General features: G+C 46.4%; 1 protein-coding gene across 4 annotated transcripts in view; it reads right to left on the bottom strand.

Annotated features, from left to right (window-relative positions):
• APPL2 (adaptor protein, phosphotyrosine interacting with PH domain and leucine zipper 2) overlaps positions 1 to 14,536 on the bottom strand; it is a 54,010-nt gene continuing 39,474 nt past the window's right edge. For 3 of the 4 annotated variants that reach the window (XM_058741540.1, XM_058741539.1, XM_058741542.1), the window contains 8 exons: positions 14,393 to 14,481; positions 9,722 to 9,880; positions 9,518 to 9,570; positions 7,785 to 7,959; positions 3,433 to 3,469; positions 3,112 to 3,252; positions 2,328 to 2,375; positions 1 to 1,114 (listed from right to left, as the gene is read on the bottom strand). In XM_058741540.1, the coding sequence (XP_058597523.1) occupies positions 980 to 1,114; positions 2,328 to 2,375; positions 3,112 to 3,252; positions 3,433 to 3,469; positions 7,785 to 7,959; positions 9,518 to 9,570; positions 9,722 to 9,880; positions 14,393 to 14,481 (837 nt within the window). In that variant the 3' untranslated portion in view covers positions 1 to 979. The remainder of the gene's footprint in view (positions 1,115 to 2,327; positions 2,376 to 3,111; positions 3,253 to 3,432; positions 3,470 to 7,784; positions 7,960 to 9,517; positions 9,571 to 9,721; positions 9,881 to 14,392; positions 14,482 to 14,536) is intronic. The other variant, XM_058741541.1, reaches the window with a different exon arrangement.

The following is a 14,536-nucleotide window of genomic DNA, read 5'->3' as shown; positions in this document are numbered from 1 at the left end:
GAAACAGAATGGTAGTTTTTATTTGCTAGCATTTGTTGCTAGGTTAATTTATTACAAAGACAACGGTATTCTGTTGAAATTGGTTCTAATTAAACACATGGTGCCAATTCAAGATCATCATACTTCATAGGTAGGGGTGGAATAGGATTTTTATACCAAGCCCCGCAACCAGCCGTGCTTTCATTCAAGTGAGTTTTAAAATTAATTGGTCCCTTCCTTGAGGAGGGTCTGGCTCAGAAGAATCAGGAACTGGTGGAGCTTCACACGGTCTATAGTGATCCACCACTCAAACCATACCTGAAGGACCGTAAACTTCTGAATGCTGGTTCGTCAAGGTTCCCATGTAAAACTGAACATCTTGTGTGGTGCTCGTCTGCTAGTCTTTTTACTGCATGATGTCTGAGAAAAATGATCACAACTAGACCTGCATTTTTGCTAACGCTCAGGCCCTCCAAGCGGGGCTCGCCACCTAACTGCACAAACTGATGCTGGTAGGTCCGACTGTGAGACAAGCCTGATTATAAATACACAACTTTCAGAATGACAGGCACTTAAAGCTCATTAAGGAAAATATAAAAATAGATTATATTAATAGGAAATATTTAGTGTTTATCAAATTATAAATCTAGGCCTTTACCATTTTTTAAAAAGGGTACTTGGAGACTAAAGAGATGACATTTGAATAAAGTGAACAATGCATTTTTTCAGTAACTTTCATTCTGAGCGCTGAACGGTACAATCTAAGAAGACGACTTACCACAAAGCACCTAAAGTAACATTTGTAGATGGGTAGGAATGTTGTCAACCATTTCTCACTGTTTCCCTCCCAAGTCTCAGTATCAAGGCATCAAGAGTACATTCCACAAGCGATTGTCAGCGTTCTGAAACCAGGTCGTGGGCCTGTATGTCAGAGAAGTTGAAAACCCTTAAGGAGGTAGCTCTCCTTCCTGGGTGCTCTTTCCCCAAAGGCCCAAGAGAGTTATGCTTCAGATTCTGCGCCTCTGTTTTCATTTGGACTTCCATCATTGTCATCTGGTTGATCGTTTAACAGTACATATTTTCCATCATTGGTTAGTGGTATGGACAGCATTAATTGAGCCAATGCTTCTGGATCCTGAAGTTATGAGAGTTTAAGGAGGAGAAAAGAAAACGCTTAAAATGCACTTAAAACCCCTATGGCATGGCTTTCAGTATTCTGTAATCTAGCTTCTTTCCTTCTGGGATCTATATGTGCCTTCAGGTGAGTCTCCTTGCTTCTCTGAAAAAGCTCAATTGCATTTTACTTCTAGACTCTAGGCCAAGGTTTTGCTCTTAGCCAAAATGTCATTCACTTAGCCAAATCATAATCGTCTTCCCACAAAGAGTCCAGAGAAGAACTTCCTTTATAATACCTTTGTCTTCTAGATCACTAACTCCTTCCTCTTTCCCTATAAACCAAGAGTTGGCAAACTATGGCCACCTGGCTCACTGTTTTTATAAATGAAGTTTCACTGGAACACAGCCATTCGTTTATATACTATATGTGGCTGCTGGAACAATAGCTGAGTTGAGTAGTTGCAACAAATGTAAGCCTAAGAGGTCTCCTGTCTTGCTCTTTACAGAAGTTGATCCCTGATCAATACCATAAAATACTAACTTGCACTGCTTGCTACCATTTTCATGTATACTGGTCTTAGTCCTCCTGCCCTCCCCCAACATTAGGAAAGCTAATACGGTACTCAGTAGCTATATGTTACTGTTTAAAAATCCAGTTCATCCTCAAATTAGCTACATTCAAGCTGCCTATTGAACAGTACAGACACAGGTCATTTCCATTATTGCAGAAGTTCTACTGAACGAGAAGCCTCCTGGGGCAGGAACCGTATCTGTCTTGCTCACTGGTAGAATTCTAAGATTTTTCTTGTACAAACTTGGCTCTCAGAAGTCTGTGGGGTGAGTGAAAGATTGTAAGCTGCTGAGATACAGGGAGGTCTGGGAATCGTCATGTCTAGTACATTTCCAGCTTGATGTCTGTCTGTGACCGCTCAGAGGAGCAAGGCCTTCGAGTACATACAGTTTCTACCATCTTAATTTGAAAGACAGAATATCTAGCCAACAACAGCAAGCAAAAAAGTGGTAACGCAGGAAGCAGTGATATTTATTAAGAACTCCACATGTGTTAACCGGTGACTGTGGCCCCAGCCAGTCTGGTGGTTAGAACGCTTCAAAGGAAATCCCAAGTCTGGCCACAGTGTCCGGCGAACATCATTCCTCTTTTTGAGAGAGATCTTAGTATGTCTATAGATCTTCTGAGTAGTTGTTAAAACCAGCACTAAAATGTACCTTACCTTCTGAACCGCAATGATTTCTTTTCCCAAATTAATAGCATAACATATCTGTAAGACAAGAAAAGCAGTGTTGGGCAAAGGCAGAAAGCGATAAGGGATTTTAGGAAAAATGTGGTTATGGAAGTACAACGAGGTCACTGCTCATGTCGGTGTGGGGACAGAGGACCTGGCTGTTAAGAAGTTCATCACACGGGGCTCTGAACAGTAGAGGCCACCTGTCCTGGTCTCCGGTTGCCAATCTGTGCAGAGCAACGATATCCAGGGTAAGTGGCAACTGAAATTATCCCAGTGCTTAACATTCTTAACGGAATACTTTCCTCCTTTCTCTCTCAATCACATTCTGCCACTGTGTGTTCGCACGCAGTGGCAAAAAGATACTTGCTGAAGAGTTGATTAACTTTGATTAATTCCAAGTAGCAAATACGGTCACAAAAATTTTCATACTATATGAGAACAGTTTCCTGCTGTCTGCTTCCTTCGTTTGCTCTGAGACTAGATTTTCTCCATTGTAACTTCTTTCATTTTTAAAAAAGAAACTTGAAGGCAACTGCTTTTCCCATTTCATCTCACCATTAACATTCTTCCTCATCACTGTTTAGAATGGCACGCATTTCCAAGGGAAAATTTATTCCAGTCGTTTCTTTCAGTGGGGCCTTCCTAGAGGTATTCTCTAAACTCAATGGGGGCGCAAAGAATAGTCAACTAAACACCCACGGGGTGGTGCAAAACCCCTTTAAATATCTTTGGACAGAGAGATGGAATCTTAAGATGAAAAAAAATAGACCTTTTCGCCTTCTGAGTTGCTTTCAAAAACGTATGTACTCAGAGACTGTCCACCTGTGGATTCGGGCGTGCAGACCACAAAGCCGACTAGTCTCTTGTTTTCTTGATGGGCAGCAAACTGGGTGATGCTGGTGAGCTCAAACTGGAAACAACAGGAATAGACAACATCACATAACTGGAATTAAAAACAATCATTCTCCACGGACAGCGTCACGAAAAAAGTGCACTATGAGTGACAGCTGTTAAATTTGGCAAAATCTATAAAGTGCCTACTTTGAATTAAGGAATAACTACTAAAATTAGCATGCATGGAGGTACTTACATTGGCCCTTGTTACTTGAGTCTGAGGATCTATCAACCTGAAATTTTAAGACACGCGTTATATTACACATGTTGGAGAAACCTGTATTCTTAGAAGAGTCTAGAAGTTCAGAATGAAATCACACAAATGCCCTTCAAATATGAAACTATAAGGCCCGGCTGCAGCAAGGCGAGATGGCTCCATGGGACTGTCCAAAGGGAGCATGTGCCATGGATCTGCCTGTGCGGAACCCCATGTAGTTGAAGCTCCGGGAACAGCTTTATGGAAGATTGTAACAACTGGAGACTTTCACATTTCAGTGCTTATCCAAAGGGGCAGCATTAGAATTCTTCACAGTTCTGATGTAGAATATAGACAGATCATATTCTGTACAGCCTGCTTCTCAGAAGACATTTACTGACTATGGTCTTTTCCTTGAAGTCTAATTTTTTTCCCGTAAATATGGGGTGGGGTGAGAAAACAGTCAATAGATTTTAGCAAAACTATTCTGTGTCAGTTTGGGTGTGGGGGAGCACGGTCTTTTAAGAAGGTATATTCTAGGGGTGCCTGGGTGGCTCAGTTGGTTGTCAGGCTCTACAACACTAGCTCAGGTCATGATGCCAGAGTCATGGGATTAAACCCCGCATTGGGCTCCGGGCTGGGCCTGGAGCCTGCCTGAGATGCTCTCTCCCTCTCTCTGCCCCTCCCCACTCACACGCCTGCTTGCTCTCTCAAAAAGCAAAACAAAACAAGACAAAAAAGGAAAACTTCTGTCCTATTTATAGAAGGAATAGCACATATTCTTTCTCCCCTTCCCATGCTCAAAAATAAAAAAAAATTTAATTAAAAAAGAAGGTATTCTAGATGTATTCTTTAACAAAACTTTAAGCAGCATCTAATAACCAGGCTGATGTATCTGCAAAGTACACTACATTAGAGAATCTACTGCTGTCATACATACATATAAATTTCTACTTTCTAAACATGGTATTATTTATTGATTTGCTATAAATTCTGTGGGCGAAAGCAAAAAATCTATTCTCGGTCTTAAAAAAATGGTTAGTATTCCATTTATATGAAATGTCCCAAACAGGCAAATACATACACACAGAATATTAGTGTTTCGTGGCTGTATGGGGGGGGGGGGGTTAAGAAAAGGGAATGAGGGCTCACGGGTATGGGTTTTCTCTGGGGATGATGAAAATACTCGAAAACTGTGGTAACTAATGGTTGCACAACTCTGAATATACTGAAAACACTTCAGATGGGCGAGCTGTACGGGAAGTTAGATCTCAGGAAAGCGGTCATCCCCCCAGAAAGGCTGCGGTTGGAAATATGTGCGGTTCAAGTATGGGCCTCACCACAGTCAGAGGGCTCTGGGCTGGCTGCTCGACTGTGCCCTTGTGTAAGTCACCCTGACTCTTCCAGACTCGTCTGTAAAAGTGGGAAAAGGACCCCACTTCAAAGAGGTGGTTAAGACAGTAAGAAAATGTGTATGGAATTTTACACATTTACAAGCTAAATACATGTTTTCTTCATGTCCCTATTAATTTGTATGAACTTAAAGATTTAAAAAATATACCTCATAAACGGTCTCCCTCAAGTAAAGTTTCTTAGGTATTTTGTAAAACTTTTCCATAAATGTGAACTTAAAACATGCATATTTTGTGAGTAACTTAAAAGGTTGCTATCTTAAACAGGTAATACGGACTTGCCTAAGATCTGATTTTCAGAGCGCCTGGCTGGCTCAGTCAAGCGTCCAACTTCAGCTCAGGTCATGATCTCATGGTTCAGGAGTTCGAGCCCTGCACGGGGCTCTGTGCTGACATCTCAGAGACCGGAGGCTGTTTTGGATTCTGTGTTTCCCTCTCTGCCCCTCTCTCCCTCCCTCCCTCTCTCTCTCAAAAATAAACATTAAAAAAAAGATCTGATTTTCTGTGGGACTTCTCATTTGTCTCAAAACATGAATTCCAATGCAGGGATCTGTGTGTGGAAACTGTGGTGAAATATACCTAACATAAAATGGACTATTGCAGACTAATGGACTATTTAGTACATTTACCACACTGTACAACCATTACCACTGCCTGGTTCCAAACATCTTCATCACCTCAAAAGGAAGCTACACACCCATCAGTCACTTCCATTCTTTCTCCTCTCAGCTTCTGGCAACCACTAACCTGCTTTCCATCCTGGACACTTCAGATACAGGATCAAACAAAATGGCTGACACCTTCCACCGAGCATGTTTTCAGGGTTCGAGAATGTTGTACCACACATCAGGACGTCATTTCTCTTTAAGGCTGGCTCCCACTCTGCTGTGTTAAATACCCCATCTCGTCTATCAATTTGTTGATGGAGTTGGGATTGTTTCCACTCTTTGGCTACCGTGAACCACGAACATTCGTGTAAACTTGGTTATCTGAACAGTTTTCAATTCTTCCGGCTGTCTACCACGGCTGGCAATCTACGTTTAACTCCCAGAGAAGCTGCCGAACCATTTCCCACAGTGGCTGAACAGTTTTAACTATTCCCACCGGCAGCGGATTCCAATTTTTTCACACCCTAACACTTGGTATTTTCCTTTTTATTACAGCCATCTAAGTGAGCTGAAGCGATATCTCACTGTGGACTTGATGTGCATTTCTCTAATAACGAGTGACACTGGGCATCTTTTGACATGTGCTTGTTGGCCATTTGTAGATCTCCCCTGGAGAAATGTCTACTCAGGTCCTTGGTCCATTTTTTTGGTTTTTGGTCTTTTTGTTGATTCTTATAAGAGTTCTTTATATATTCTGAACATACAGCTTTATTAGATACATGATTTGCAAATATTTTCTCCCGTTCTGTGGGCTTTGTACTTTGATAGTGTTCATTTGATGTACTGTGATTTTTCACAATGCTTTTACGTATATTTACTCTGTTCTTATTGGGGGAGATTACAGGAACGATGAGCCAATGCCTATAAAGGGTGCAGGGCATGCCTGGAGAAAAGCTTTAAATAAAGTTTTATTCATAAGAAACTTACTCTCAGTAGAAGGTGTATAATGAAAAAGACTGGTTTTAATGAATGGAAGAAACTATATTCTGACTTTTAACAAAGTCCTATTTAACTTTTTGAAGCTAACATTTACTGAGCACTTATGCCAGTTGTGGTTGTATACATGTTTGATGTGCATTAACTCATGTAGTCTTTGTGTCAGCCCTATGCAGTGTGGATACAGTTATTTTCATCTCCTAGCCCAAGAAGCTGATGCACAGAGGTTAAACTCGCCCAGGTCATATAACTAATGAAGGCCAAAGCCAGGGATAAACGTAGACATTCTGCCTCCAAAGCAGTGCCTGTGATCTCACAGGAATAAAATGTAAACCTCATATACATGATCTGAAATTTTCTAGCAGTCACATCAAAAAGTGAAATAGATTAAATAAAGTATATCAAGTTAATGTCACCTAACAGATCTAAAATACTACCAGGATATGTTATTAATATAAAAATTAATGGCATATTTTGCATTCTTTTGGGGGGGTTAGTATGAGACCTTAGAAGCTTGCTATATGTATTTTACACTTGGAACATTTTAACTCAGACTGTCATTCCGTTTCAAGTGCTACATGTGAGTCCAGTATTGGATGGTGAAACTTCATAAAGCCTGTGCTAACCATGGCTTGACGGTCCTTTGCCGTCACTCATACAGATCTTATTACCTAAAACTCCAAATCACGTAGTTAACATCACTTGGCTTATTTTCATCCCAACAAATATTAATCAGATTTTACTTGTGGTGGTCTAATGATCTCAGGTAGGTTCATGTTCTTTTTCACTGTTGTTAATTTTTATAAGTAGTACTGCATTCAAAAATGAAAATCCTGGGGCACCTGGGTGGCTCAGTCACTTTAAACGTCCGACTCTTGATTTCGGCTCAGGTCGTGATCTCACGGTTGTGGGACTGAGCCCCACGTCAGGCTCTGTGTTGACAGTGCAGAGCCTGCTTGGCATTCTCTGTCTCGCTCTCTCTCTGCTCCTCCCCCGCTCGTGTGCTCTCACAAAGTAAACAAACATTTAAAAAAGAAAAAAAAAAAACCCTTTCTTTTTCAAGCTCTGAGATACACTGAGCAATTCTTCAGTGATGGCATCATCACGAACGAGAGGACTCATTCACCACTAAGTCTCTGAGGGTACCCACTCCTTAGGGGAACAGCTTCTATCCACCGTATCTTGTAAAAGCAGAACGTACAAAGGAACAGGGCAAAGACAAGAGTAGCATCTTCACTTAATCCGATCAAATATTCTAGTATGAACATTCTAGGTGAGTAAATGTGCCTTAAACGGGGAATCAGGTAAAGCTGTAAGGGTCTGAAACGAAACATACCTCAGAGTCTGACTGGTGACCATCAGATGGGACTCTGTCGTACGGAAGATGTTGTGAATTGCCCGAGCGGCCAATACTTGTCTCATTGCTTCGTAAATCACTTCAGTAGTGTTGTCTGTTTTGACTGCCATCGAGCCCAAAAACCGAACTACAAACATCTGCTGCAAAAGGGAATCTGCAAGAGAGCGTTTTCTGCTCAGGATCACATTCTCTTCCTGCCTGCTGCCGGTCTAACAGGCAGAAAACCTCAGGTCTGGTCTGCCTCCTGCGGAGGGCTTCCCGGCAAATTCCTCAACACGGTGTCGAAGCCCTGAATCGCCTACTGGCTACATTTTGGCTCTTTGGAATGACTTCGTTAGACTAGAAAAGCACCTCTTTGTGCATCCGTAAGATGAAAAGGCAGTACCACACGAACATCCTTCTAACGCTAAAACTCTAGGTGGCGGTATATACGTCTTTTCTCTGAAAATAAGAGCTTCTCTGCTAGATGACAGAACATTCCTTGGGCCCACTGATCAAGTCCTCTTGAAGAAGAAAATCCATCTGAAGAACAGAAGACCTGATTGGGGGCTCATCCAGTTCACACATACTGTGCATTACTGAAGGGCAGCGACGATCTCCCAGGAGCTAATGGCACATCTCCAACTACTCTGCTTACCAGATTCTAGTAAACTGCCAGCACTGGCCCCCTGCTAATGGCACATAATTGACAAGACTGGGTAACTGCAACCATAACTGGAAGATCACAGAGGTTTAAAGGTTTTTTTTTTTTTTTTTTCCTGTAAGAATAATTCACTTCTCCACCATTTTAAACTAAGATGGCTACTTTTTCCTCCCTCGATCTATTAGTGTCTTTGCCCCTAAAAATAACTTAAGGGTTAAAAGAGGAGAAAAATATAATTAATGTAATATTATAAGAAGTGACTCCCACATGAAGACAGTTTTTACAAGTTCGGAAGTTTTTTTTGTAGAGGCTTTACAGGGTGGCCTATATGGAAGGTCAGCTAGAGACGGGGCGGCAGACCTGAGGCACAGCCTGTTAGCCTCCTTCCTTCCTTCCATCGGCCCCCTTTCTGTCCGATTCCGTACGAGGTGCCGACTCTCAAGTCCTGCTTTTAAGTCTGAGGAAGTGGCATCTCGTTCTAACGCTGCTCTCAGCTGGCTCCAGGCGTGAGGCCCTCAACTGCCTCCGCTCTGTGGAGTGCTAGGTTTCGGTCAGCTCTGCTGGGTGTGCTCTTAGGTACTAGAAGAATGTAATCAAACGTCAAAAATCTGAACTTGAACAAATTAAAAACCACTGAGCCATGTCATCTTCAAACACAAGAATGAGCTGTTATGTGTGTTTTCGGCATTCTGAAACGAAACAGCATATTCATGTCTCACCCAGATTGCATTTTATTGTGACCGCTTTATCCTCTTTGAATCTGTTTTGTAGTAATCTGGTCTCTGATTTAGGTTGGCCACGCTGTACACAGGAGCTACAGAAAGGGTAAGGATGGGGCCAACACTGTGACACAAGTGGAGAATCTGTCCACATCCCTGCGGGTTTCATTTAAGACCTGCCTTCCCTGTACACATCCTAATGAGTTTTCAGAGAACGACAGACCCGTGGGTCATAATTTCAATTCATACCTTCAAGGCCCAGCTCTCCGGAACATGATTCCGCTCCTCGTTTCAATGGCCCTCGCCATTCTGTGAAGGGGAAAGAGCAAGCACACAGACCACCCGCTCACCTTCTGCTTCTGGAAAGGTCTCATCCTCAGTTTCACCAAAAGGGTTGATGCGCCTAGGGAAACGGCCAGAGGCACACAATCAAGACATTTCTGGCCAAGAGGACACTCAGTCAGAATGGCAACAGTGTCTGGAGATGGGGGTGGACACAAGAGACACCCAAGGTCACTTTCATTTCTCCCGAGGTAACCTCCCTGAGCCCACACCTGCTCCCCCGGTTCTGGTCCAGGAATTCTGTGGCAGGAAGGACGATATCAAACTGGATAGGTGTTCCCGGTGCGATGAGCTCATCGGCGTCGTCGGCACGGACGGCTGCTTGGGACACAATCTTGTCATCTTCTGTCTCTGCATTTCTCAGGTTCTGACTGGAGTATAAAATAGGGGGGAAATAAATCCCCTTTAACCTATGCCTTTATGATCAAAAGAACACATGCTGAGCGCTGATGTGACTTTTACAAATAGATAAGGGTGAAGATTTCAGTCAATCCTTCAACTCCTTCTACAAACAAATCTTCACAAAACGCCATTCGTGTCCTTGGTTTAACCCCTTCAGATCCCCCCACAGTGAGCTCTGCTGCCCAGCATTCTGCGTTGTCATATCACTTAACACACGGTCTACTGATTTTCTGGATCTTTCTCCCTGTGAGACAGGTTTTTGAGGGCGGGGGCTACAGCTAAATCATATTTGTTACTTGGTATAAAGGCGGCACTCAAAACCGTTAACTGAACGGATAAATACACCTTGGCCTGCGTTCAATCACAACCTGGCTTTAACTTCCCGAGAGCCCCCTGCCGCTCCTGTAACGCACCCTCCACCAGAGGGAGCTACACCAACACACCACAAGCTTTTCCTTCTTTCAGTCTCCATCCCAATCCTCTTTCCCGCCAGAACAAATTCCTCTCCATCCACTAAGCCCGTCAAGCCAGCCCGACCCTCTGTCCTCTGCACTCCAGTGTTTCTTCCCAGTGAGCCCCGGGACAGTCTCGTGTGTCTGAACGTCCTGAGCTCGGCACCATGTCCACACAAGCTGCAGGTGAGACGGTGGCCCGTGACAGGAGAGAGCTGCCAGTATGGTGACCAGTCACGTGCCACCGCGTGTCTTCTCTTTCAGTGACAGGATGCTGTAAGAGCAGGTCTCATGTCTTTATAATCTTCTCTCCCCAGCTGGAGTGTAAACCCCTTTGAGGGACAAAGAATGTCAAAATATTTTCATTTCTTCCGTTATCTGGAGGTCAAGACGTCTCTCCGATACCCTTCTGTTCCTCGTTCTCAAGTCTGTCGGTAACTGAATGCACCGTATGCAAACTACTCTAAGACAGCCAATCGGCAGATGAGCGCACTGACTGGACAGTGGACGGAAACACGACACAGGCTTGTAGACAGTCACCGCGAGGAGAGACCACTCTGCTTCAGCTCCCTGTGACAGGAGAGGAGAGAGCGTGCGGTCTCTGGAGCCCTGGAGTAATTCTGAGGGCGCTGGGTTGCCAGGTGGGGGAGCCAGACTGGGAACTGAAGTCTCCCCACGGCCGGTCGTCGTTTTCCCACCGTGTCACACCGCTTCGGTCCAAAGTGGCACAACGGCATCCGGTCTTTACGAGAGGGGCACGAATTTGTAAGTGGTGAGCACGGGAGGAAGGGAGGAGAAGTTCGGAGGGAAGAGGGTGCGTCTGAGATGCTGGCTCCCCAGAGAGACTCAGGGGAGAGAACACCAGGAAGAGGGAGCGGGCCGGGGTCGTGGAGGGCTGTGACACCGTCGGGTGAGGTCTGCACTTGACTCTACGTTCCCGGGGGCCACTGAACACTCTGAACCCAGGAGGGACATGACGGAGCACCCCGTGATCGCCACATCACCAACTCCAATGGACACTTGGCGACCACTGTCCTACGTCACACACCCCACATCAAAGCATCTAACATAGGTGAGCTCTCCCCTCCTTAAAACTCTTCTTTCTCGTTCCTGCTGATTCCACTTTCCCTGGTGTTTCTTGGTGGCTTTTACAGGTTCCTTCCCTTCTATTCCAAATGTTGGCGATCTTCAGGATTCGGTCCTAGGCTCCTCCCTTGTCCTTCTACGCTCGCTCCCAAGATGATCTCTCTCGCCCTGCTGCGTCCATGCCGATGAGTTCCTGATTCATGTGCTCGGCCCTGGGATTTCCTCTGTGCTGCAGACTCGTATCAGGAACGTGACCACCGGCTCGTGCCGTGGGCCCCTCAATCTTCTGTCCAGAAGTGAGCGAACCCCTGATACCCACTCCTTTTCATCTCAGTACGCCACCACCTGTCCGGGTGCTCGAGCCAGACTGCGGTTGCCCTCTTGGTCTGTCCCTTTCCCTCCACTCATATCTCCTTCTAGCACAAGTCCTTCAGATTTTGCCTCCAAAATAAGCCCCCCATGACATCTACTTTCGCCTCCTCTGCCACAATCCTGGTTTGAGATGCCACAGCCTCCTGACTGTGCTCAGTCATGGGCTTGCCCAGCTTGCCCAGCTCAGTTCCGTGTCCTGCACAGCAGCCAGAGCTGCCCCTAGACGACGTCAAGTGAGTCACCTCTCCTCTCTGCCACGCACACATCTACCTCCCTGAACCCTTGGACGGCTCCCACCGTTCCTGACCATGCCTGCCTGCCTGCCTTCCTTCGGGAGCTGTTCCTGGCCCCACCCTCCCCAGCCGGTCCTGCTCCCCCAGTGAGACTGGCCTCCCTCCAGTTCTCCCGACACACCAAGTGCTCTGCCCGCCAGCCTCCTCAGCTGCTCCGGGAACGCAGGCCACCTGGCTCTTTGCGAGAGTGGCCACTCCTCATCCTTCACTTCTCAGTCTGAATACCGTCTCCACGGCCAGGCCTCTTCAGGACAGCACCTTCTTTAACACCAGCGCGGCTCTTCCCCGTTTTAACCAAGTATTTATTTACCCTCCGCCTGGCTTTACCGACAGGACTCAGCTTACGCCCCAGCCCAGTGCCTGGGCACAGAGCAGACACCCCACAAACCAACCCTTGACTAGCTGGATAAACGAGTGCGCATTAGAGATACGCTACCTGGGGAGGAGGGGAAGGCCACGTGTGAGGCCTGCTTGGGACTGAACAGCAGCTTGTTCCCAAGATCACAGTTTCCCTGCTCCTTCGCCCTCTGTCAGCAAGACATTTCTTCATTCTGAATGAGCTGACCCTAAAGAGAGATCCGCCCTCTCCCACCTCCCCCTACAGCTCTGGGCCATCTGGCGGCCACATCTGTCACCCTTCCAGGCTCAGTGTCGGTTCAGCCGACTGGCTAGAGGATTCTGCCGCGTGACTGACTTATTCCCCAACAGGGAGAAAAATCAGCTCTTGAATTAATTAAATCTGAGCCACAGACTCTTTTTCAGAAAACCAGCCACCTCTTTAGTAACGCTAATTAAACAACACACTGTCACCCTAGCAAGGTAGTGTTTTCAGGAACGGAAAGGGACCTGGGAGGTCATCTAGTTTTGCCTCTTCCCGTGTCAAAGTCGAGGAGACAGGCACAGAGAGCTGACCTGCTCCAGGCCACCCAGCTGTGTTCAAGGCAGAGCCATCAGAGAGTCCCCAAACTCCATAGCCAGCACCCTGCAGTGCACCTTCTCTGTCCCCAAGGCCGTACAGGGAGGAACAGTGCCATCACCCACGACGACGAGGCACAAGGACAAGCGCTCAGACTGCCGTCCTCAGAGCCGCCCTTAGCAACACGCTCCCCGCACAAACTGTGGGATCCAACACCTGAGCGTGACCCGCTGCCTCATGCCCACTTTCGTCACCTTCGCTCACGTGCACGGTTTCAGCTACTGCTGCTGTAGCAGACACCCCGTCCGGTGACCCCACCCTGCCCTCCGCCCGCCACGCCTCAGACCCTGTGTCCTACACCCGCAGTGCCGCAGGCCACTCTTTCTACACGGGGGTCACCCCTTTCTCAGAGCTCCCAGTTCCGCTCCACAGCCCAGCACTGGTAAGCAGGGCACCCAAGTCTTTCGCGATCGAACTTCCGACTCTCCCGGCCTGATCGCGGCTCCTTCCCACGTGCCCCGTGCTGCGCGCACACTGGCTCCCCCTTCACAGAGCCCAGACCCTGGGAAGTTCGCTCTTAGCTTTCCAATCACTTCTCTCTAGAGACATGCGATAATATCTGCAGATCATTTATGTAATGGGGTTCCTTCTACCGTGCCTCCGAAAAATGGTCACCAAACACAGTCCTAATTGTCATTTACCTCGGATGTTGTGCTTTCATTAGCAGCCCTCTATGATTACAACCTTCTTACTATTTAACCAAATGGAGCGTCCCATTAAGAAAGAAGGTGGCATTCTGGGAATAAACCCCAAAGCCATATTCAAAACAAGAACGAAGGCAGAGGCAGGAAAATACTCACCGTAAACGATAATAGCAAACTCAGGAAAGGGAGACTACCTAAACATTCAACTGCTAATAAATCAAGGAAGAGAGTGTGTAGTTATCATAAGGAACAATGACGAGAAGTGTAAAAATATGAAAAATACACGCGAAAAAGCAAGATTAACGCACAAAGGCCTAGGCAGTAACACAGACCACTGTTCCGGACCTTAAAAAAGTTCTCGTTTTGGTTCCAGAACTGTTGATGTGGACAGGAAATGTGCGACTCCCTGGGCAGCAGCCCCTCGGTGCAAGTCCTACGTGCTGGGACTGCGGCCGGCCAAGTGCTCCAGCAGGAAGACGCTCTGGACTCACGCAGCCAGTGGCTCCTGGCTCTGCCCCTCCCCTCCCCCGGCAGTCCTTACTGCTTCTGTAGAACAGACCTGACACCATCCCTCCGTGCCGGGTGAGGACAGGAGGACTCCCGCCGATTCCCAACACCTCAATACAGAAAAGCCACTTCTCCACGGTCCTTTAGTTACCTGGGGCACGAGCTTTCTGGTTTTTTCCCAAAACTCGTAATGGGGGTCACTGCTTGGAGAGCCGTCTGATTCAACTTGATGGCGACGGCCTACAAGTGCACAGGAGGACACGCTCAGTCCGGCAGGGGCGCTGACCCTTCAGAC

This window comes from Neofelis nebulosa, chromosome 8 (assembly GCF_028018385.1).
Source record: "Neofelis nebulosa isolate mNeoNeb1 chromosome 8, mNeoNeb1.pri, whole genome shotgun sequence".
Lineage (NCBI taxonomy): Eukaryota > Metazoa > Chordata > Mammalia > Carnivora > Felidae > Neofelis > Neofelis nebulosa.
The sequence above is the reverse complement of the archived record's forward strand: the minus strand, read 5'-3'. Positions and strand labels throughout refer to the sequence as shown.